Source organism: Dermochelys coriacea, chromosome 6, assembly GCF_009764565.3.
Source record: "Dermochelys coriacea isolate rDerCor1 chromosome 6, rDerCor1.pri.v4, whole genome shotgun sequence".
Taxonomy (NCBI): Eukaryota; Metazoa; Chordata; order Testudines; family Dermochelyidae; genus Dermochelys; species Dermochelys coriacea.
In genome coordinates, this window is record NC_050073.1 from 89,362,184 (window position 1) to 89,384,773 (window position 22,590).

General features: G+C 47.6%; 1 protein-coding gene across 9 annotated transcripts in view; it reads left to right on the forward strand.

Moving 5' to 3' along the window:
* NRXN3 (neurexin 3) overlaps window positions 1–22,590 on the forward strand; it is a 1,462,434-nt gene that overhangs the window by 968,144 nt on the left and 471,700 nt on the right. For 2 of the 9 annotated variants that reach the window (XM_038405749.2, XM_038405750.2), the window contains exon 1: window positions 9,526–10,493. The exons of 2 other annotated variants lie outside the window; for them this stretch is intronic. In XM_038405749.2, coding sequence (XP_038261677.1) covers window positions 10,250–10,493 — 244 coding nt within the window. In that variant the 5' untranslated portion in view covers window positions 9,526–10,249. Of the gene's footprint in view, window positions 1–9,473; window positions 10,494–22,590 lie in introns of those variants that run through there. 5 more of the 9 variants (XM_043516017.1, XM_043516020.1, XM_043516018.1 and 2 more) reach the window with 4 other exon arrangements.

Here is a 22,590-nt window from a genome sequence, read left to right on the forward strand (position 1 = left end):
GGACTAATCCCCCTAGATGGGATATTAGATGGATGGGTTCTGAGTTACCCACGAAAGAATTTTCTGCAGTATGTGGCTGGTGAATCTTGCCCATATGCTCAGGGTTCAGCTGATCGCCATATTTGGGGTCGGGAAGGAATTTTCCTCCAGGGCAGATTGGAGAGGCCCTGGAGGTTTTTCGCCTTCCTCTGTAGCATGGGGCATGGTTGACTTGAGGGAGGCTTCTCTGCTCCTTGAAGTCTTTAAACCATGATTTGAGGACTTCAATAGCTCAGACATAGGTGAGGTTTTTCATAGGAGTGGGTGGGTGAGATTCTGTGGCCTGCGCTGTGCAGGAGGTCGGACTAGATGATCAGAATGGTCCCTTCTGACCTTAGTATCTATGAATAACATGGTTGGGGAGGAGGGGAGTCACTGTCAGCCACACCCAGGGAGAGGCTGATTGAGCCACAGGGACCATATTGCACAATGGTGGTTTCATCTGTTGAGTGTCAAGGGGGAGTGAGTGTTGAGTGAGGGGAAGAGGGGTTCTTTACATAGGCATTATCAGCTGTGCCTATGTGTAGGTTTGCCACAGACAATGCAGCATGTGTCCTGTGAGTTAAAAGCAGCCCAACGGCGCTCCCCACTTTCTCCTTTTGTCCTTCCAATCTTTCAGTTTTGGCTGCTCTGACCTTCTTTTCTGTTCATCTTGTGCACAGTGACAAGGTATACATCTTAGGAAATTACACCTATCAGCAGCTCCCGCATGAACAGCCTAGGCCACAGGAAACGCTTCACTCTTTGTCTGGCTGGCGGTGAGACACTTGTGTCATTGAAGGATTTTTCTCCCCCTCTCCTTTTCTTTTCTTTTAATTCTCTTCTTAGTGTCTGGGGAGGCCACAGCAAACACACGTCACCTGGCAGTTATTGCTGTGAGATGAGCAAGTGATTACAGGCAAAAGCCAGGCAAGATGATAGGTGGGAAGAAAGAGGAAAAGCAGAGGGGAGCCTTTGCAGTGTGTCCATTAGGGAGTTCACTTTTCATTAGCACAGAAGCCAATTTAAAGGAGCAAAAGCAACAGCTTTTCCAGCATTTCATTTTTGCATCAGACAAGGTTTCTTTGAGCTCCAAAGGAAAATAAAAAAATCTCCTCTCCACTCTTGTGGATAAAAATTAAAATAATTCCCTGTTTATTGCAATTGACGTTTTAACCATCTTTATTCCCAGCACTTGCTAATCCAGGCTTTCAGGCACTGTTTAAGTTTCCGAGTTAAAGCTCATCAGAAATAATTTCCTAGCGTTTTCCTCCCAGGCTAAGAAGTCATGACATTAATTTTAATATATCAGAATTAATGTTTAGCACCTGTGCGAAAGGGGCCAGAATGATGGACTTTGGAGACTGAAGTCCTCTATTGATCCACAAAAGAGATACAGTCTGAGCTGTGGAAGTTACACTGGGGATGAATTTGCCCTAGTCACCATACAGATCATGCAAATTGCAGAGGTTGTCAGGAAGTCTGCTGCTCTCTAGTTTTCTTTATTTTTGACAGTTTCAGTTAAGTCCTAAGTACAGACAACAGTTCTTTTCTCGTGCTCAATTCAAACCTTGGCTTCTGTGCTGAACACAAGGACAATAATTGTTCAATCTCCTAGCTGAATCTACCCCACCACAATCAGATGTAGAGAAGGGGACAGAATGCAGACAAACCATATTCACACTCCCTTGCTTATTCTACCATGTTGCCTGTGTGTGTTGGGAGGGGGGTGTAAATGTGAACCACACCCAGGGCTGAACCTAAGCAAGGCACTTGATACCCCACTCTTTAGGGAAATGGATCAGTGACATACAGTTTGATTCTGTCTGATAGAGGGACTAGATGAAGAGGAAACTCGTGGCCTGATTTCTAACCTTTTCCATCACCTTGAGGTCTCACAAATCATATGGCCAGCAGGGCTGGATTTACATTCTAGGCGTAGGGGCTTGGAACCCCCTGCCTACAGCAGCCAGGAGCTGCAGGGTGCCCCCACCACCTGCAGCAACTCGGAGTTCATAACCACCACAGGCACCCTGCCACTTGACTTTTAGGCATCCCGCTGCTCAGCGCCTCTCTGCCCACAGATGCCTCCCCTCCCACTGCCCAGGACCCCCTTCACAGCTCCACCACAGCTTTCCAGTCCCAAATAGACTACCCAGTGCCCCAATACATACAGACTGAACCCCACAACTGCCCCAGAGTCCCCCTCCCAAAACTCCCCAGAGACCCACTCTCCCAAGCTCTGCCCCCAGGCTGCACTCACCAGCCCCATTGGGATGTGACTCTGTCCGCCGGGCTAAGCGAGGAGTGGTCTAGCAGTGCTGTTTAGGGATGTTTCCCTCTCAGCTGGTCCCGGCCCCTCCCCCTGCCAGGATTGGGAGCAGCAGAATTTGAATTTTTAGGTGCCCCTAGAATGCCGGCGCCCCTAGGCACATGTCTAATGGGAAATCCGGCCCTGATGGCCAGTAAGACTTGGCCAAAAAGGCTGGGCTCTGCTCCTCAGACTGGCCCAGCACAAACATGCCTTCCCAAACGGTGCCCTGAATAGGGCTGATTCAGACCAAGAAACAACCAACTTGAACTTTCACTACAGATCAGACGAACTGTCAAACTCAGAATCTATATCTCAGGTTCATAAAAATTTGATTAATTTCTACCCACCTCTGTACTACCTTGTTTCCACCAGGACAGGAAGTGGAAGTAGAGAAATCTCAGGAAAAATTCCAGTCATGAGAAGGTTGGATACTTAAAGAATTGAACTCCATCTGATTCTAACAGTTACCTTTGCACCTCCTACCACACAGTTTTCCATTTACCATGGGCCAGCAGTATGGCTTCAACTCAGGGGTAACCAACCCCCAGAGCTGTGATCAGCTGCCATTTCCCTCCTCAGGCCTGCTTCCCCTTTCACTTACAAAAACATAACTCCACTGGCTTCCCTGAATTGCTCAATAGTTACCTTGGTGTGAGAGTGGAATCATGCCCCAAGTCTCCATACTCATTGCTTGTGGCAGTGTGTGCACCCAGGCAATGATGGTAAGATAATGTTATGTTGATGGGAGATTTTTAGCAGGTATGAATGTAGCTGGCATTCAAAGATGGAATTGGCTGCTTATCGCATTTCTGGGTCTGGGTATGTTTCTTTCCCCTGAGATGTGGGGAGAAAGAGGACAATCCTAAGCATATCTGTAACTCAGTCTTAATGTCTCACTGATGCTAAATTAACATTTTTAATGATGTTCTGTCCCCCTTTTTTTGGGGGGTGGGGGGTTGCTTGTTTGTTCTCAAAATAATGGGCCATGAGTTAAACCTTACCCACCCCATTGACCGCATGAGAGTTGCATTTGTGTGAGAATGAGTAGAATTTGACCCACTAGTGTTCGGTGTAGCATGTGTTCTTGGCGTTGGAGAGGGAGACAGATGTGCAGTTACCCTGTTCTACCAATGATCTCTATAGACTGATGTCCTGTAAAGCAGTGTTACTAAAATCTTTTTGGGCTCAGGACCCATTTGTGAATGTTTATGGTCTTTCATAACCCAGTAAATAGTCTGGGGGTGGAGGCCATGGTGTGGTTTCATTCAGGTCCTCATGCAGGTTGCCAGATTTCTACTGCATTAATAGCCACGGTCACTTAAAAATTAGCCCAATCTGTTTATCGAAACAAAGCTACAATTTATTGAAATAGTTTCAAGTAAAGTGGGAGGGGGTGCAGGTACCTGCAGCATCACTCTCGAAGTTGGGGCAAGGCAGTGTTACGCTCCCTGTCATAGTTGCAGGGCAGCTGGTGCAGGCCAGGATGCAGCACCAGCCCATCAGTCAGTGCCTCCCTGCAGGCCTCTTCCTCCTTTCCAGGGCAGGGAGCTGGGGCCGAGTCCTGTCACCCTTCCAGGCAACGCTGTGAGGCCCCATGGTGGAGCAGACAGCCTGCCTGAGGTGCTTGGTGGCTCCCCTTACCTTGCAGGCCAGGCCAGTCACCCCACAATGGCAGCTCCTGCAGCTCCTGTGCTGTGGGGCTGGCAGGTGTGGCTCTTGGCTCTGGGCGTTGCAACCTGTAAGGTTGCAGCACTGCTCAGGTCTGGCACCGTCCCCCTGAGTGGACCATGCCACCCTTTGAAACATTCTGATGACCCAATCTTGAGTCTTGACCTACAGGTTGAGAAACCCTGCTGTCAAGGGTTATGGTACTGCTCTGCTTCTGGCAGGCTGATGGGGAGGAGAGGAGCTCTGGTATTGGGTTTTTCCTTTTCTATTTTTTTAAGTCAGTGGAGATTGACACAGCTGCTGTCTTGCTGTACCTGTTCTGTACTTTACTCAAGAATTTCGGTTTCCAAGGCTGTCAATATGCCTCAGTCCTGAGCTGGAGGGACGCTCCTCTAGGGATGACAGGACACTGCAGCTCCTTGGCCTTCTATGACTCTGGCAACAGGGACAATTTTAATGTGGACACCTGGGCACTAGGATACTCTGGGAACAGCTCATTCCCCATGAGGTGCTGAAGAACCACGATTTGATGAGAACCCTTGGTCACAACCATCCTCAGCTGCATTTGATCCAGGCACCAAGAGGTGAAGGAGTCTCTATCCAGTGCTAAGCTCTCTAAAGCATGCAGCCCCATCCCTACCTTGCTTTGTTCAATCCTTTCTATAAAGATCACAACTAGAAATTATTATCTTCCCTCCCACCCCCGCTTCATTTTTTACAAAGTGAAGTGGATTATTTTGAACCCTGAGAGACTTGTTTTGAGTTTGGAGAGAGGTTTTGAGTCCATGTCTATTTTATCTGATTCTCTTATCCCACTGATAGAGTAATGATCTGGATGATGATGATAGAGTAATGTGCATGTGTCACCACTGGCCTCTGCTGGATGGAATCAGAACTGCTCAACCATGTGTCAGAGGCTAGTACTGCTAAAGGAGAAATCCCATTAGCTTTGACTTATGCGCTAGGAGCGTGTGTTTTGGGTGCTCTCTGTGGTTGTGAGGTTCTGAGTGACCAGTATGTGCACCAAAGTGATTGACAGCCATGGTATATTAGAAACTATACAAGTAGGCTAAAGTAAGATCCTTTCCAGAACTAGATACTAATCAGATCCCTTCTGAGGTTTGAAAAGATGTAATTTTTTTTTCATCATTTTTCATTTTTGCAGCTCTTTGTGGATCTGGTCAGCACAGAAAACTATCACAAGGCAAACTATCCCCATGGTGGTTCCAACCATAGGGAGCCTGTCTCCCTGATACATCCATCCCAGTTCTGCAGACACACAAGCATCTGAAATGTGTTCTTACCTGACACAAATTAAACTTATAATGACATATGAACCTCATTGGATTGTGATAGAGAGCGATCACCCCCATTTAAAGAATAAACTCATTATACAAAACAAATCTCTCATGCACCAAACTCATATGCATCTGGGAAAACCACGAATCTCCTTTGCAAGTAAATCCCTTGGGAACAGTGCTGTTAAAACTTCCCCTTGTGGTGATAAACTTCCTCCGATCACCGGAGAGGGGAGAATGCAATTGAAATCTGCCCTCTTCCTGCAATGGTGGTGCTAAATAAATGGGTGGACTGTGAATTACAGGGCAGTAAATACACCCATTGGCACCTAATAAAGCAAGGCAGAGTGACTTATGGCATCACCAGAACCCACTGATGTATTTATAGCCGCCTTCACAGTTTTTCCCTTTAAAAATAAAATAAAATAAAAAGTGTAGTTTGTTTCTTCCCCTCTTTTGTTTCCCAAAGGCAACTGATCCACCAGTTTCTAGCTAAATGGAGTCAAAGGGGAGGTGGTTTGCACCTCCCTTATTTAGGGGCTGCCATGCCCAGTGCAGCCCCTGACCCAGGGTAGGGCAGTTCTAAGTAATGACCAAACTCTTTGGTGTGTCTTCTGTCTCCTCCCCCCCCCACCCATGTTGTATGCCTACTGCTGCCTAAATGTGGGGGACTGCGCTTGGGTGGGATGCGAGACCGCCACAGTGTCTATGCCCTGCCCTCCTCCCCCTGCAGGCTGTGCCAGCTGCAGCCGCCCAGGAGTCGACTGGCACAAATGGAGCAAGGTCATGGGAAGACAGAGAATAGGGTGGTCCAAGAGGGCATTAAATGGGGTTTAACAGCAGGAGGAGTACGTGTTTTACAGAAAGGGGAGGAAGCCTTTCTATTTTCCTACCCCAGCCTTAGGGCAAGCATAGCTGGAGGGGAGGAGAGGGAGAAGAAACTCCCCAGCTGTTTTCCAGAGGTTGTGCCTGTATGTGATGCTAATGTTAGTACAGTTCTTCAAACTTGTTCTTCTCCCATGGAAGTTAAAAAGAGTTTTGCCATTGGCTTCTGCAGGAACAGGATCAGGCCCATAGTTTTTAAATCTTCTAAACCTGCCATCACTTGTCATCGAGGGAACTAGTGACCAAGTTTGTAATATGTTCTGTCTCTTTCTGAACACTAGCCACTGAGAGAAAGTGTGGCCATGAAACAGCTGATTTATACTGTCCTGATCATTGGCAGGGATAGTTATTTTAAAATATATTGTCTGTATTTTAGAAATAAGCTGTTTGGTGATGGGGCTACATTTTAAAATCTTTTCTGAGAGAATGACTAAATTCCCCACAATCTGACTAGGTGACAAACATTTCAAGATATTGTAATTTGTACTTGATCATACCTTAGAATTGAGTGGGTCAGAACTTTTGGGGAAAAGGACTGGGGGCTAGTACCTTGAACAGGAGACAGGGCTCAGAGGCTCTGAAACAACCTTTGGGAGATGGTGTAGTCTAATGGTTAGAACAGAGCTAAGCATCAGGACTCTTTGCTTCTATTCCCAGTTATTCCACTATCTCATTTAACTTCAGTGTGCCTCACTCTGCATATTTTTGAAATGGGATAATACCCACCTCATGGGGATGTTGTAAGGCTAAACTAATTTATTTGTAATTTAATTAATTTGTTAAGCTCTTCAAGTTCCCTGCATGATTGCTAGATAAATGCAAACAAGAATAGTTCTGCTTTCTGGAAAACTTCTTCCAACCCTCAGTGGTGAGTTCCTGACTGCTCTAGCCACTGCTTTAGATAGCTTAAAGGAGAAAATAAATTACAAATATGCCACATTAAACTAAAAACTCCAGGTGTGAGGTTCCAGTTGCCCATTCTGAAATGATCATAATGTATCAGGAATGGTTATTCCTCTCAACTGTATCTCAGTGAAGTAGTTCTGAGGTCCATCTACAAATGCTTTATGTCCGCACTGTACCAAATCAAAATCGATTTCCAAAAACACTGACTGTGTGATAAATAACTGTGAAATTAGAAGAGTTATTATAAGAGTTGAGTAGGTTTCTGGTTTGTTTGTGCACCCTCCCTCCTGCCAACAGAATGCAAGTTCTCAGACACACAGAGGATCTTTTATTTACAAGCCGGGGTGGTGACTAATAATGATATTGGGAGGCAGTGTGGTTTAGTGGTTAGGGCTCCCAAATGGGAGTCTGGAGACCTTGGTTCTATTTCTAGATCTGCCCCAGATGCACTGAATGACCTTGTGCAAATCTCTTCACCTGTCTGTGACTCCACTTCCCCGTGTTAAATGGAGATATTTGTAATGCAAATTGATATGCAGTTTAAGCTCCAAGTGAAGAGTGCTGTAAGTACTGAATAGAATTCTTATTTATGAAAGGCAGAATCTGACCATTTGGCTAAGGTTCTGGCTCCCTGAGGGTTCAGTGCAAACACACTGGTTTGGACTCAGCCCACTGTTGCAGAAACATAACAAACACCATTGGACAAAAGCAATGTAGAGGTTTAATGAGCACAGTTATCGAGGTTGCGACATGGCTCTGGTGCAAGAAGGTAGTTAAGGCACATAAGCCTTTATCTAGCAAAATATCCAAAAGCTAGGAAGATACTTCAGTTAATAAAGGGCGTTGTTATATGTGCTTATGTACTTTGCTTAAAGCTGCCGGGGGGAGAGCCTTCTGCTCTGCATCTGCAGTAGATTGCATCTGTACAGCTTGTTCATTCTTCCAGCTAATTTCAAATCCCAGCAGAAAACCTATTTCCCCACACAACAGCTTGCCCCTGGTAATTTCACTCTTCCCCCTCCGCAACTGTTGCGAACTCTCTAGATCTCTTCAAAGCATTGTTATGCCGCGTTGTTGCTTCCTATAGCGTTCCTACAAAGTTAGATTGCATGGCCCGCACGCCAAAGAGTTCCTCTCTGCCCAGTCCCCAGTGCATCATTCCTGAGCTGTGCAGACCCTCGGTGAGATTCGCTTGAAGAAGAGCCGGTGTAAACCTCCTCCCTGTGTCACAGATGGCCACCGCATTTGGCAGTGTCTCCGCTCCCCTTTTCTTTTCTCTCCCTCTCCCGCCCCTCTTCGCTGCTGGCACATTGTAGATGCCAAACAAACGGGGGCAGAGAGGGGAGACAATTTCTCTCCTTTTGATCGGAAGGCTGGGTATTGAGACCACAGGCCAGGCTGACGAATCTTGCCGGCGCCCACTCTCCGTATTGGAGTTTCAGAGAAAAGGCTTTTCCCCTCCTTTCCTCCTGCTTTGCCCTCAGCTCTTTCCCCTGTGTTAGAAAGATGCCTCGTTTCTTCCTTCCTCCCCGCAGTAACTGGGGATGCAAATCCTGTAATTCTATTCCAAAATAATTCGCAAAGGGATGAGATGGGATTGGAATGTGCCCGGGGCTGTGGGGCTCGGGAATGTCCCATCATCTCGCCCCTATATGTGCATCTATAGACCAGGCGAATTGTCCACCCTGATTTCACCTCAGGAGGACGGACACTCACACTCACTCTCTCAGATTTGCTAAGTACCTGAAGCTCCCACTGACTTCAGTTGGAGTTGTAGGTGCTCAGCCTGTCTGAAAATCAGGCTCCCAACTACGTTTGGGTGGTTCCACTCTTGGTTGCCACTATTTATACTGAAGCGCCGCGATTGCTGGAGACTGGTGACAGGTGCATTCTCAATTAGACAGGCAGATGAGGATGGGCTTGGATACTCCTTTCAAGAACCATCCCTTTAAACTTGGAGGTTTTGAGGCGGAAAGGTCTGGGTCAGTGTCGGCAATTGATTTTCTTCCTATGCCTGCATGGGGATTGGCTTTTGTTTCATGACTTTTCTCTCCTTTTTTTGATTTATTTTTATTGTGTATTTGTTTGCAGTAATAAATGGACTTCAGGGGACAATCGTGCATTGGCCCTAGTGAGGCTAATTGTGACTTACATTATGATTTCAGCATAAGAAAAATAGTCGTTCAGGAAGCATCATTAGCCAGAGTAGGTTCCAGGAAGGGCGAGAGAAGGAGGGGACGTGTGTGAGTGAGAGAAAGATGTATGTGAATGGAGGGGTTGGGACGCCAGCCCCCTATTTCAGCCCCTCCTTTCTCAGGAACCAGCCATTGCCTCTGCAGAGTGTTTGGGCTTCACTGATTCGCTCTCTGGAGTGAGCCTATTTGCGTGAGGCTCGCCCATTTGTGAATTTGGCTCCCTAAGTCCTCTCTTCACTTCATCTGGGCTTCCTGGTCGCCTTCACTTAGTGAGCTGCCCCCTGAGCATCCTGCTCCACCTAAGGCTCTCTGTGCCTCTCCTGTGGATTCTGGACTTCTTTCCTCTTCCCCTGCTCTTTTCCTCTTTTCTCTCTCTTTCTCTCTCTCTCTCTCTCTCTCTCTCACTGAGTTCCCCGCCGCCTGGATCCAGAGGAAGGAGGATAACCATCCAGATTTGTGTGTGTGTCCGCCTAGCAATTCTGCATTGCAACACTTGCTAGTGGAGAAGCAACAAAAACCCCTTTTAATCGGGGTAAAAATCAAAAACCTTCCTGGGGTCTCTAGCTATTTTTTCTTTTGCCCTTCTCCTGTTAAGTGAGAGGCAAGGATCACAGACAGGGAAAGTCATCTATGATCCTGGAGGAACCTGACAAGCGAGAGATCCAGGATCCTTCTTCCTGACATGTGTGCCTTTCCTGGTCCCTCCTGGCGGTTTGGTGCTGCAGCGGGGTTCCTGGCACAGTAGAGCCAGCCCTGGGAAACATCGACCTGTAATTTTTTGCGTGTGGTTGTTTGTTAACCTTTCCCCCCGCATTCCCCTCTCCTCCCGTCCCAGCACACACACCCTCCCACCTGGGAAGTGACTCTCCCTTCTGCTAGGATGGGCCCCTTGACATCATGAACCGTATTCTGTCTTCCCGGCTGGAATTCAAACTCCCCGTCGGTAGGTGCCCAGTGCATTGACCATGCACCTGAGAATAGACCCCAGCATCTGCCCAGGACGCCACCCCGCCTGGACCCTGTGGATGTGCTCCCTCTTTTGGGGATGTATCGTCAGCTCGGTTTGGAGTTCCTCTAACGTGGCTTCTTCTGCCTCCTCTTCCTCGTCTGTGTCTCAGGCTCAGCATGAGCATCATTTCCACGGCAGCAAGCACCACTCTGTGCCTATTTCTATCTACCGCTCGCCTGTCTCCCTACGAGGAGGACACGGTGGGTTCTCGCTCTGTTTCCTTCTCACCCTTTTTTTGAGAACAGCTGTAGCGTGTTAGAGGGAGGGGGGCTTGAGAACAGAATTTGTGACTTTCTCTTGCGGGCGTGTTTTTTTCTCTCCCCTCCTCCCCATCCCCTTTTATTTACCTCTATCACCCCCCCCCCCCAAAAACCCCGCTTTTATGAATAACCTCCTTAAAACTACCAACTTCTTCAGGCAGATCAGAGCTGCCCTGCTTTGGGGGGTTAACCCTTGGCTGCCCAGCCGTGAGCCCCACTCCCAGGCTGGGCAGCCGGAGGGACTTACCGCTAGCGGCGTCGGGGCTGTGAGAAAAGTCCCACGTAGCTTGCCAGCCGGCGATGCGGGCCGGGAGTGCAATTGACCCGGCCCCTCTTCTTGCGGAGGGGGCTGGGTCCTGGGGAGCCGGAGCCGGAGCCGGAGCCGGCGGCGGCGTTATCAGGCTGCTTTGGGAAGCCTAATGTTTGACAGCAGATCTTCCTGAAATCCGAGAGCTCTCTGTTCGTGTACTGCGACTGTGCCTCTATTGATGCTGAAGTGGGAAGCTGGGATCATGACTCTGCACCGGTCTGCATTAGCAGGTCCCATTTGCCCTGCTCTAGGTTAGGACATGCTGGTCCCATAGCATCAGTGTGTGTGTGTGTGTGTCACACACCCCCTCTCTGCAGGGAAACTGACATTTCGAATCCATGTGTGTTTGAAGGGGAGTTGTGTGTCTGTGTGTACATAGTCACACATCCTGACGGGAGGGGGAAGAAGAGCCCATTTACGTGTACCTATCCGGCCATATGCGATGTAATCGGGCACCGTCTCCACAAAACGGCAGTTAGTTAAGGTCTGAGGGCTGGACTTGGCATAGCAAGTTCGCAGGGGATGATCCTTTACCCCGGGCTCCTCTTTAAGAGGGCGGGGCGGGGCGGTACAGCGTGGGTGATGCCCAGTAGCCCCCATAGCAGAGGGTCTTCTCCGGGGGCCTGCCCTAACCCTCTCTGGTGCGTTTAGGACCCGGATCACTGCATGCCCCCTTTCCCCGCTCGCCCGGGGCGCTGGGGAGGCTGTCGGAAGCTACAAGGGGCGGGGGGGAGGAGGGGGGAGGATGCCGGCACTGGCGGGCGCTCGCTCGCGGTCTCTCAGTGCTGTCTGATGAAGTTGTCAAGCAGCCGGGGGCCTGGAAAGGGAAACGGCTGCTCTTGATGCTGGGTCCCTGCTGGGGCTGGTATTGAAAACCTGGGGAGAGGCAGTCATAGGAACTGCATTTAAATGCAGCCCGGGCCGAGCGAGCGGGGGGAGGAGGGAGACCTGGGGCCGGAAAGGAGGCGGGCTTGCTTGGACGGTCCTTGTGCTCCCTGCGGGCTGAGCCATGCTGAGCCGGCGTAAACCTGCCAGGCAGGGGGCCTGTGCTGCTCCCGCGTCCCCCGGCCGGGCTGGGGAGGGTTAAACGGGAGCGCGGGAATGCGAGCGGAGCTGGACCCCTCGGCGGCCGCGCGCCCCGCCCCCGCCCCGCCCCCTTGCCCTGGTGGCGGGCGTGCGCCCGCCCGGCCGCGGCTGGTTGAGCCGCTTCTTCCCCGCTCCCGCGCCAGCGCCCCTTTCCCGCCCCTGCGGCAAGCGCTCAGCGCCCTCTACACCGGCCTGCCGGTTGGCAGCGGGCATGGGGGCCGCAGGCAGCGCAGTGCCCGGCCTTTCGGAAGGAGTTTCTCCGGAGCTGCAGCTGGAAGTTGCCGACCCGCGGCAGGGCGTCAAGGTGGGGAGTCCAGGCTCTTTAGCTTCTTACCCCTACCCGGACCCAGGCGGCGCTGGCATATGGCTGAAGGGCTGGGAAATGACCGGGGCACCAGCACTGCTTCTGTCGCTGCCATCCCTTTGTTCACTGTGTGTTCCCACAGCTCCACCCCTTGCCCCCCCCCCCGGCTCTGTTTAGATCCTGAGTTCTTCGGGCTAGGGGCCCCTTTGTACAGTGCCGAGCACAGTGGGGCCCCCTGCTTGGCTGGTCCCTAGGCACTACCATAATAAGCATGGTTAATACTAATTAATTCATTAATAATAAAGTCGTCTGAAGCTCAGTTCAGTGGATGGGGATGGCGTTCGATAGGTGGCATTGATTGGCTCTGTGTGCGGTGTCTAGATTTGCTTTCCTTCAATTTTGAGGCTGATGATGAGAGTAATGAGAGAAATAGCAGCATTTTTTTTTTCAACCTACCCATATCTACAGATCTGGCCATGCACCATCCTGACCTGCAGCACCACTGTGTTCTCAATCCCGAATCCCCACATAATGGCAGCTGAGCCCTGTTATGTACCACCCCCTGCTATTCCCATTCTGGGCTTCCCTCTACAGCTCTCCCAATGCATCTCTGACCTGCAGCACTCCCAGCTATTCTATTCTTGCACCTTGTGTACACCTTGTGCACCTTGTGTACACCTCTGCCAATGTACCCTCTTCTATCCCAGTCCTGATCCCTACCACAGCTCTGCTCGCGCTCAATCCTGGCCCATAGCATCCCCTTCTCTTCTAGTCACTGGCTTCCCTTCCCTCCAACCCAATCTATCCAACAGCTGTAACAGGTACCTGCCCCTCCTCATCCAGAGCACCCTGTGTCCAGGGGTGCTGGAACAATTTCTATAGTGGGCTATACACTGAGAGCCGTTGAACCAAACTGTAAACCCTGTATATGATGGAAACCACTTCAAGCCAGGGATAGCACCCCTACTTCCAGCACCTCTGCTGTCCTCTTTGTTCTCTAGCCCTACCTCTTTAGCTGAATGTGTGTCAATTTTTGGGGAGGCAGGGGAGAAGTTTGGTTCATAGACCACATGTGAGTGAGGATTTAACATATGGAGCAAAATGTTTTACTGAGTAGCCCTGATATAAGGTGGCAGGGAATGGTTCATAAGGATGTAAACAGCTTCCTTTCTGCTCTAAAGCTGTCACTCTGAGCCCTCACCCCTTCTTCCAGCTTCACCAATCCAGTGGAAGATAAAAGCTGTCTTCAGTTTCGTTCAGGGACTTGGGGCATTTTCCTTGCTCCCTCATTTCAGTAACAAGGCAAGGGAAGTGGAAGGCTGTGTGAGTTGATGCCAACACATGAGCCAGCCCGAGATTCCGCCCCCGCCCTAAATCATGCCATATAAGAAGGTTGGCATGGAATCCCCTGTGGGAATGAGCAAGAGTGAGAGAGGAGAAAGGGACCATGAAGACAGCTGGTCTTTTACCAAAACACAGGCTTGGTTTATATCTGTGTTTTCCTTTCATGTTGTACGATAGAGGCACTTGGAATTTGGACCTGTGACAGCTTTGCGAGTCAGAACTCGGGGAGGTGGTATGTGTGTGTGTGTGTGTGTGCATGCATGTGTGTGTGAAAAGAGGCTGTCTGTGTTTACTGGGATTTTGATTTCTTCTTTGGTGGTTGAAACTAAAGGGCCTAATCCTGATCCAGTTGAAATTGATAGTTGGGGCATGCTCAGGCCTCAAATCCCCAAGCAGTTTAGCCCTTCAGAGCCTTTCCATCCCCGGTGCCCCATCTGTGCTGCCTAAATCAAGCTATGACTATCCAGAGGGCGGTTTTGGAAGGAACTTGGTCTTCTCAACCTCTGCTGAGTCTCTTATGCACCTCAGTCTTTGTATGCGTATGCAAGTAACAGACACCGGAAACTGTTAATCAGTGTGAAAAACTTGTCCGATAAGAGGCAGCAATCAGTATAGCTCTCTAGATAAGTGACTAGATGTCCCCCTATGTTTGGGGCTGTTTTTGGGCTTCCACAGAAATCAGTGGCAAAACTTCCATTGACTTAGGTGGTGCAGGATGGAGACCTGAGCTGGCAATCTGCTCAGAGTGAGTATTGTAAGGGTTAATGCTGACATTTCCAAGCTGCTGCTTTACCACATTCTTCACTGCAACCTGTGAATGTTGAAACTTGGTACAGCATTGTATATAGAGGAGCTGGTCTCTTTATAATGATTCTCTGCTCCAGGTGCACACCTGTGTCAGCAGGTGAACAAACAAAGGTTTGCCTAGAAGAACGATGCCACCTTCTGTGTGTGGACCTTCCAAAGCAGAGTGGGATCTCTGTCATGAAGGAAAGCTTTTGAGGTAGGAAAAGAAGTCCATAGTGTGTTTAAGTTCTGGGTCAGTTTATCTGCAGCCCAGATACGACAATGTTTCATCCACTCCAGAACAGCTAATGGGGGGGGGGGGAGGAAGGCTATGAAGCTGCTTAGCCCCCTGCTGGGTGAGCTGCTTCCCCAAAGCCTACACCACTGGCTTGCAGTCCCTTGCTCTGTTTTTTTCTTTGCCTGCACTAGGCAGCTGAATAATGTATGCCACTGGTTGGCAGATAAAATAAGATTTGTGTGTATTTTGTCTTGGTGATGAATTAATTAATTTGCTTTCTCCTTTTCTCCCTCCAGCCATATTTTTATCTCCCCCCTCCTCAGCAAATGGGGGGGGGGAGTATGCAGAGCAGTTTTCGTGACACCACGTGCAGGAGGGCCAGGCCCTTGGAATCTGCTCAGCAGGGGTGGCTGGGGAAGAGGCGTGTTTTTTACCTTGCCAGGATCAGGCTTGTTCAAACTGTAGAGCGAGTCACGGTGAAATGCGAGGGCTTCTTGTGAGGATTGGCAGTGAGGAGTCACCAGAACTTGTAGGTGGCAACTCGGAGGCCTTAGTCACTTCTCAAGTCCTGTCATTTGTAGTCCCTTTACATGAAGCACTTATGAGGGTTATAATGTTGCTAATTTCTTTTTTTTTTTCTCAGTTGGTGAGTGAAAACTAGTGTTTATGCAAATGAGGAACTAATCCCAAATCAATGCTGTGCAAGCTTCCCACACAGCTCTGCCAATGAACCCCAGTTCTGACCTGCACTTCCTACTATTCTAGTTCTGGCTTCTTCTCTAGAACTGCTAATGAAAATTCTGCTAGTACCCTCCCTACTGCCTTCCCCAGACAATTCAGCCAATGACTTGGTTCCTGATCCATAGCATTTGAAGTGTTCCCCTGTAGTATCCAGTGCCCTTATCCACTGAACACTCACAGAAATGCCAGATCTGCAGTCCCTGAAGGACAAATGTACATACCAGTTTGTATGACTAAGTCAGGATCAGCCCCAGCTTAATATAACAGCCCTGAGAGATATTCATAGTGAAAATAACAATAAGTTTATTATCATACATTACCTCCTGAATGAATGAGAATATTGGATACAAATAGCTACATCTAAAATAAAATCATAACATGCTTTCTAGAGATTAAATTTAACAGGTAAACTTCTTGTGTAAATATCAGAGGGGTAGCCATGTTAGTCTGGTTCTGTAAAAGTAGCTAAGAGTCCTGTGGCACCTTATAGACTAACAGACATACTGGAGCATAAGCTTTCGTGAGTGAATACCCATTTTGTCAGATGCACGTCAGACATGCATCTGATGAAGTGGGTATTCACCCACGAAAGCTTATGCTCCGGTACATCTGTTAGCCTATAAGGTGCAACAGGACTCTCTGCTGCTTTTCTTGTCTAAAGAAGTTTTATTTCATCCAATATCTTCTGCAGCCTTTCAACCAAGGTTGGTTGAGATCTCATTTTCATGAATGTAAACGCACTGCCAGTTTACTTATGTACAGGATAAAGGGGTGTTGTCTTTGCTTTCTTATGTCCCTAAAGTTCATATGTACTCAGAGTCAGGATAACCTCCCCCCAACGCTCATGGCTTATTTTTCCTGTGTGCTGCTTCCCTGTTGACTTCACATTTCTCTGCTCTTTTGTATGTAAATGGACATTCATTGTGTTAGCTTAAAGTGCTTATCTGGCACCCTACAGACAGGTGAATAACCTCTCTTGTCTGACAGAAAACCTGTTAGCCAACTATGCCCATAAAACATATTTTCAGTAAATATAACTCCTTACATGTATCTATACATATATCTCACAATGATATTAATGACCAGTGGAACCCACACTTTCGTTTAAGACCTCACATGATCTTTGATGAATGAGAATGTACCTACCAGAATTGGGACATTCCTGTAACCCCTTTGCCAGTTGGCATTAAGGGGTTCCTGAGTCATAGTACCAAGCAAGAAAAACTTAAGGTGCTGCTGGGACCAGACGGTATTGTTTTAGTAAATGACCCTCTGCTCTCTTGAGTTAATTCTGAACCATTACTCCATCATGGTGCTAGGGGGCGCTGTGCTGCTGGAGGTGCCCCCTTTCAGAAGAGATGTATAAAGTTTCTGATTCCTTAGTCTTATTAGTGGCACACTTCGCAAGAGTGAGGTGTGTTCGTCCTGAATCATAATTAAGTCAGGGTTTGCTTTCTCCCTATATTTCCTGCTGAGTTAGCTGGTGAGTGGTTCTTCACGGTGTCTTCTCTGCTTTTTGTTAGTGTTGCTCTGAGCTGTGAAACAGCTTCTATGTTCCATTCCAGAGATGGCTGTGTTTCAAAGATAGGTAATACTGATGTGTAGTCTGTTTATTAGTTTTAGGTTGTAAAACAGTTTTCTGCTACTTTGGAAGACACTCACACTATACAATCATCATTACAAAAATAAAATGGCAATCTTTTTAATATTCCTATGTTAGTAGGGTGACTAGATGTCCCAATTTTATAAGGTAAGTCCAGATTTTTGGGTCTTTTTCTTACATAGGATCCTATTACCCCCTCACCCCCATCCCGATTTTTCACATTTGCTGTCCAGTCACCCTATATGTTAGTCATCATTTTCTCTTCCACTATAACTAATTACTAAAGGAAATTTTGTTAGTCATCAGCCAGCTTTTTTTTCCCCCTTCATCCTGCTACAGTGGCATCAAAATACTTAAGCAATGTTATGATTGTCACCGTAATAACATGTGATGTCATAAGCACTATAGTCCACCCTCCACTGTCGCTTCAAGCAGGAGCTGGTATGGGAGAGAGGCATCTCTTGCTGGAAAATTTAAAAGTGGAGAGTATTCATGCTGTGGTGGTGGTGGAAGTCCCATAGCTTGAGTAATTTAACACAGAATTGATCAAAGCACTGGGGAATATACTGCAATACTGAATATTGTCTTGGCTGGGAAGTGGACTGAATAGGAGCTATAGTGTCTTTTTCCATTTCCACTCACTATGATGTTAAGAGGACTTGCTTTCTGCTTAAATTGTACTGGGTATCAATCCTGCACTGGCAGAGAGGTGGACTGGAAGATCTAATAGATCTTTTTCTTTTCTAGCTTCTGTGAATATTACATTTGAAGCAGAGGAAGGATGCTCTTGAAGTTTATACTGTAAACTTTAAGTTCGCCAGTGGCTCTGACTTGTAATGTGATCTTGGATAACTCATTTTCCCTATCTCTGCTTTATTTTCTATACCTTTTTAAAATGAGGACAGCACCAGTTACCTACCTCCCAGCAGGGTTGAGCAGCTATGTCCATTAGTGTGCGTTGAGATTCTAGGTAGAAAGCAATATAGATGTGCAAAGTCCCTTTATTACTCTTGTGCTTTGGCAACCCAAAAAGCAGCCAAGATTGAACCCTGCCTGAAGAGGAGGAAGGACACTTTTGAATTCTGGACACAGAGCCTGGCAGCGTTTTCCGCCGTGGTTCTGAAGTCTGAATGGGCTCTAGCCACAATTGCCACTTTTGTTGTTTTCAAAGGAACAGCAAGAATGTTTTATGATGGAATGCCGGCTGCTCAGAAATCCAGACAGGCACTGGGAGTGTGGGTCTGTAATTTTCCATGGCCCCCTCACCAATTGCTCAAATTACTTCTCTTGCTCTCTCTTTTTGTGTGTGCATGTTGTTTTTGCACATTAAAACATAACTGCATATACCTCCGAGTGACTTTCCCCCAAACTATGAATTTAAAGTACTTCCAACACTGTCTTTTAGACTTTGAATATAATCATATGCTTTGGGTATAAATTGTGGTTTTTGCTACATAAGAAACTAATGAAAATGATCTGCCTTTTCCTATAGTTTACAGATTATACGCTTTAGATCTGGGAATATATATTTGGGCTGCTTTTCTGTATGGTATATTAAAATGAAAATGAACTTGGTGTGAGCTACAGTAGTTGCTAAACATGCACAGCAGGTTGATAACAATATTGAACTGAACCAGTGTTAGGGTTTTACCCTAACATCTTTCTGTTGCACCTTTTGTCTCTTGACGTTCCTGTTTGTTGGGCAAAGGGTGGGTGAAAGATACTTGAGCTGCCGCAGATATGATGACTGCTGTGTTGCCAAGAGGGCAGGGTGAATGAAGCAGACTGTCATAAGATGTTGCTGGGGGGGAAGAAAGCCCTGCACATTTGTTTTGAATATCACTTGGTAGCGAGTCCTGGATGCTCTTTATGGTTGGGTGTTTTTGTTTTTGTTTTTTTTAATAGAGAACTCATGCAAGCTGTGCCACCAGACTGACCTTCATCTGGGTAGTCACAGAGCGGACACAGCAGAGCAGTGGCAAGGCAATCTTCCCTCATGTTGCCCATCAGGCGCCCTTAACCCTGCTCTAGAAGCACCTCCTCTGGGGTGGAGACTAAATTCATTCTCTCAAGATAAAGCAGTTGTCTCATGGGGGGTGGGGGTTGGTTTTCATGGCTCTGCTCCTAACCATCATATTGGACTACTAGAGGAATCGGTTGTCTGAATTTGAATGGCAAGGCTTTGGAGGAGTCTCTCTGCATGTGCTCACAACTCTTTCTAGTGGCTGGCACCTGGGATCACAACACTCTGCTACTTATTGTGCATCTGCCAGAGTTGCTCTTTTACCTCAAGTTGTAGAGATACCATGGTGATGGAAGCCATACAAGTACTTAGACATATGGCCTGTGGTTTTGATGCTGAATTTTCTAGGTTCCGTCCCTGCTGATGACTATGGTTTGACATTAAGGCAGCCAGCCTTTGCTTGTGGTGTGATGCTTCAAGCTAATCTTTGATGGGCGAGTTTGTTGAACAGTGTTAGAAAAGACCAGTTTGTCATCCTGTGCTGCCCTGGAAGTGATATTACTCCAGAACTATTATCTGGGAAGAAAATACAAGCTACACCCTCCTCAATTGTTACCAGATTTGCCTGTTACTTTGGGGTACATTCATTTATTAGGGTTACTATTCTGGGGACGGGGGGCAGTGTCTGTAATTCTATCAATGTACTGCTTGTGTCACTTGTGCTCTCATAAGGAGTGTTACTTCTCCCTTCTGCAAGTTCCCTCCCAGTGGAGGTATCCTGCAGGACCTAGGTTCACCAGGGCTAGGTCCTTCCAGCCCCAGAATCGGAGACTCACACTGAGCGTATCTGAGAGGACTGGTTTAATCAGCACTCCCAAGCTGACCCCTTATATGTCCCTGGACTCAGTAGGCAGGCTTGAGCAGCACTTCCAAGCTGTTGCCCTCATATGCCCTTGGACTCAGCAGGCTGGGTCGAACAGCACCTCCAAGCTGTCATCCTCATATGCCATGGGCACCACACCAGAATAGAGTACGCCTGAGTAGGCTGGATCGAGCAGCACTTCCAAGCTGCCACCCTCATATGCCCCAGATTCAGCACGTCCCTATCCCCACTTTCACATTACAATTGTTCTGGTAGTAACGCACTTAATGCACAAACCCCACAGGATTTTTGGGCATTGCAGGGCTCTTTCACTTAGGTACGAGGAGCGTTGCTACAGAACAAATGGGGAAGCCTACAAAATACCCACAAGGGACGGGGGGAGAGAGAAGCAATCAGCTTAACCATTGCCAGGTAATAACCATACAAGGGGAGCCAAACAAACAAAACTGTTATAATAAAACTAACTTAAATTTGATTATAAAAGTCAGGTTTAGAAAACTATAACTGATCACACAAGTCAGGGTCAGAAGGCTATACCTAGAGAGAGAGAGAGAGCTGGGTTCTCACCACTCCGTGAAGCTTGAATGGTTTGGGGTTCTCAGGTGGAGGTGGTAGCTGAGGGTCCGGAGGGTCTGGAGTGCTGGAGACAGGCAGAGCCCCCAGCACAATCAGTCAGGAGAAGATGACATCCCTATGGAACTGATGCAGATGTTGGATCCAGGCATCAGAGCACTTACTTGAGCATGGATAGGGGTTTGTGTAGGGAAAGAACACTGGTTCAAGGGAGAACACAAGATTTGTTTATGAGTAAACTGCTGGCTCACGGGAGTATACCAAAGTTGTTTGTTTCAGGCTAGGCAATAGGAACTGATCATTCCTGGCTATGGGTGGTGGTCCTTCCATGGAGCTCACAGTTAGGATGACCAGATGTCTCAATTTTATAGGGAGAGTCCCAATTTTGAGGGCTTTTTCTTATATAGGCACCTATTACCCCCCACCCCCGTCCTGATTTTTTACACTTTCTATCTGGTCATCCTACTCACAGTGCAATTAGGCAGCTTCAGTATTTTGGATACCAATAAAGGATTTATTACTAGAATTGGTCTGATAACTACTGAGCTGGGTGTGTGCAGGCATGGGTTCATTAACATCTGGAGCAGAGTTCCCCCATTGTGCAGTGCTTTTCTGGTCCCAGAGTCCAAAGTGGTTCTTGTCTTGGAATCTCTGGTCTCCATTCTGTATGCTAATGGAGATGCCTCCCTATCCCATCTTCGACGCAGATGAGGCTAGGAAAGTTCCCTTAATCCTGTCACCCTTGTCCGGAGGGGTTCAGGTGTGTCTTCCACTGCCTTTTCATTGCTTTTCCTTCTGATCGGCTTTGGCTCAATTAGAGGCTGGGGCGAGGGGGGAGGAAGGTCTTTCATGAGTCAGGCAGGCTGAGTATTGCATCCTGGTTCCCTAAGAGCACAGAGCTGATAGGTAACACAGTAGACATCTAAAGAAGTCTAACGATTTACAAATCATCTCTCCTCGCTCGCCTCACAGAGTATTTGCAAATTCTGCTGGGAAAGCCTGAACTCCAGGGTTTCATTACTGTTTTGGTGGAAACTTGCAGCTCTGCTCATTTTCAGACTGGAAGGCAGGCCTCTTATGGCATGTATACATAGGCTAATTCATTTAGCAAAAATGTTTTTGGTCCCTCTTCCTTCCTTGCAGGATGAGTGAGCAGGTTTGGGGAAAATAAGAACTGAACTGAACCCTCATCCAGAAAATCAAACTGAACTTTTGACAAAAAAAAGCTTGGTCCACTTTTCTCGCCTGCCTCCATGCTCTCTGCAATCCTTTCAGGATGGCCCTTTTCCATGGAATTTCCAGTGTGGTTTGTAGATAGAGAGATTCTGATTATCTGGAGGAGCATTCTGGCTTTTGGGTGTTTATGTGAATCAAACCTCCAAACTTAATGTGCTTCACCCTTTGTTACTTCTCTAAGAAATGGTGACCACTTGAGAATGTTACCCAATAAACTCTCAGATAGCTGCTAATTCTCTAGGTGCTCATAGCTCCTGGTGTTAACATTTTATATACATGTTGTACTTTTTATACCATAGCACTCTGGAATCTTGGAGCCTTGTGAGATGAAGGAGTCAGAACAGCAACTAAAGAACTAGCTTGCTTGCTCTTCCTTTCTACCTACCTACCTCATGGTGATCCTTCTTGTGAGTGTTGTATTCTGCCATGGCTTATGGTGCCCTGCCCTAGGCTTTCCAAAAAGAGCTCTTCATTCATTGACTACTGAATCAGTCTGCTATTTGCAATAGCCAGTGGGGTTTCCACAGAATCCAGAGCCCAGGGTCTGGAAGTCTTGTCTGGGCCTGGATAATTTTTTAGATCCTGTTATGTGACTGTGGCCATCACCTGGCCATCTGGCTCCTTCCCTTCAGTCTCAGGATGGGGCGGGGGAAGACAATTCCACCATGTCTCCTCTTTGCCATCAAATGACGGCTGCTGCCAGTTGTTCCAGTCTCCCTCCCCTGCATGCAGGCCAACACATTTTCATCAGGCTAGTTTTACAAAGATATTGATGGCTTTGAATGCCCTTTCACTTTTTATTAGCTCACCACTGACTCTGTTCTCCTTTTCCTGTGCCCTCTTGCATTCAGAGGCAGTTCATTAGAGGCAAGGAAAAGGCAAAGAAATTAATTTTCCTTGAGAGATGCATTCAGCACTTCATAAGGGAAAGAAGGAGAAGCAGAGCAGAGGTGGGTTTTTTGTTTTGATG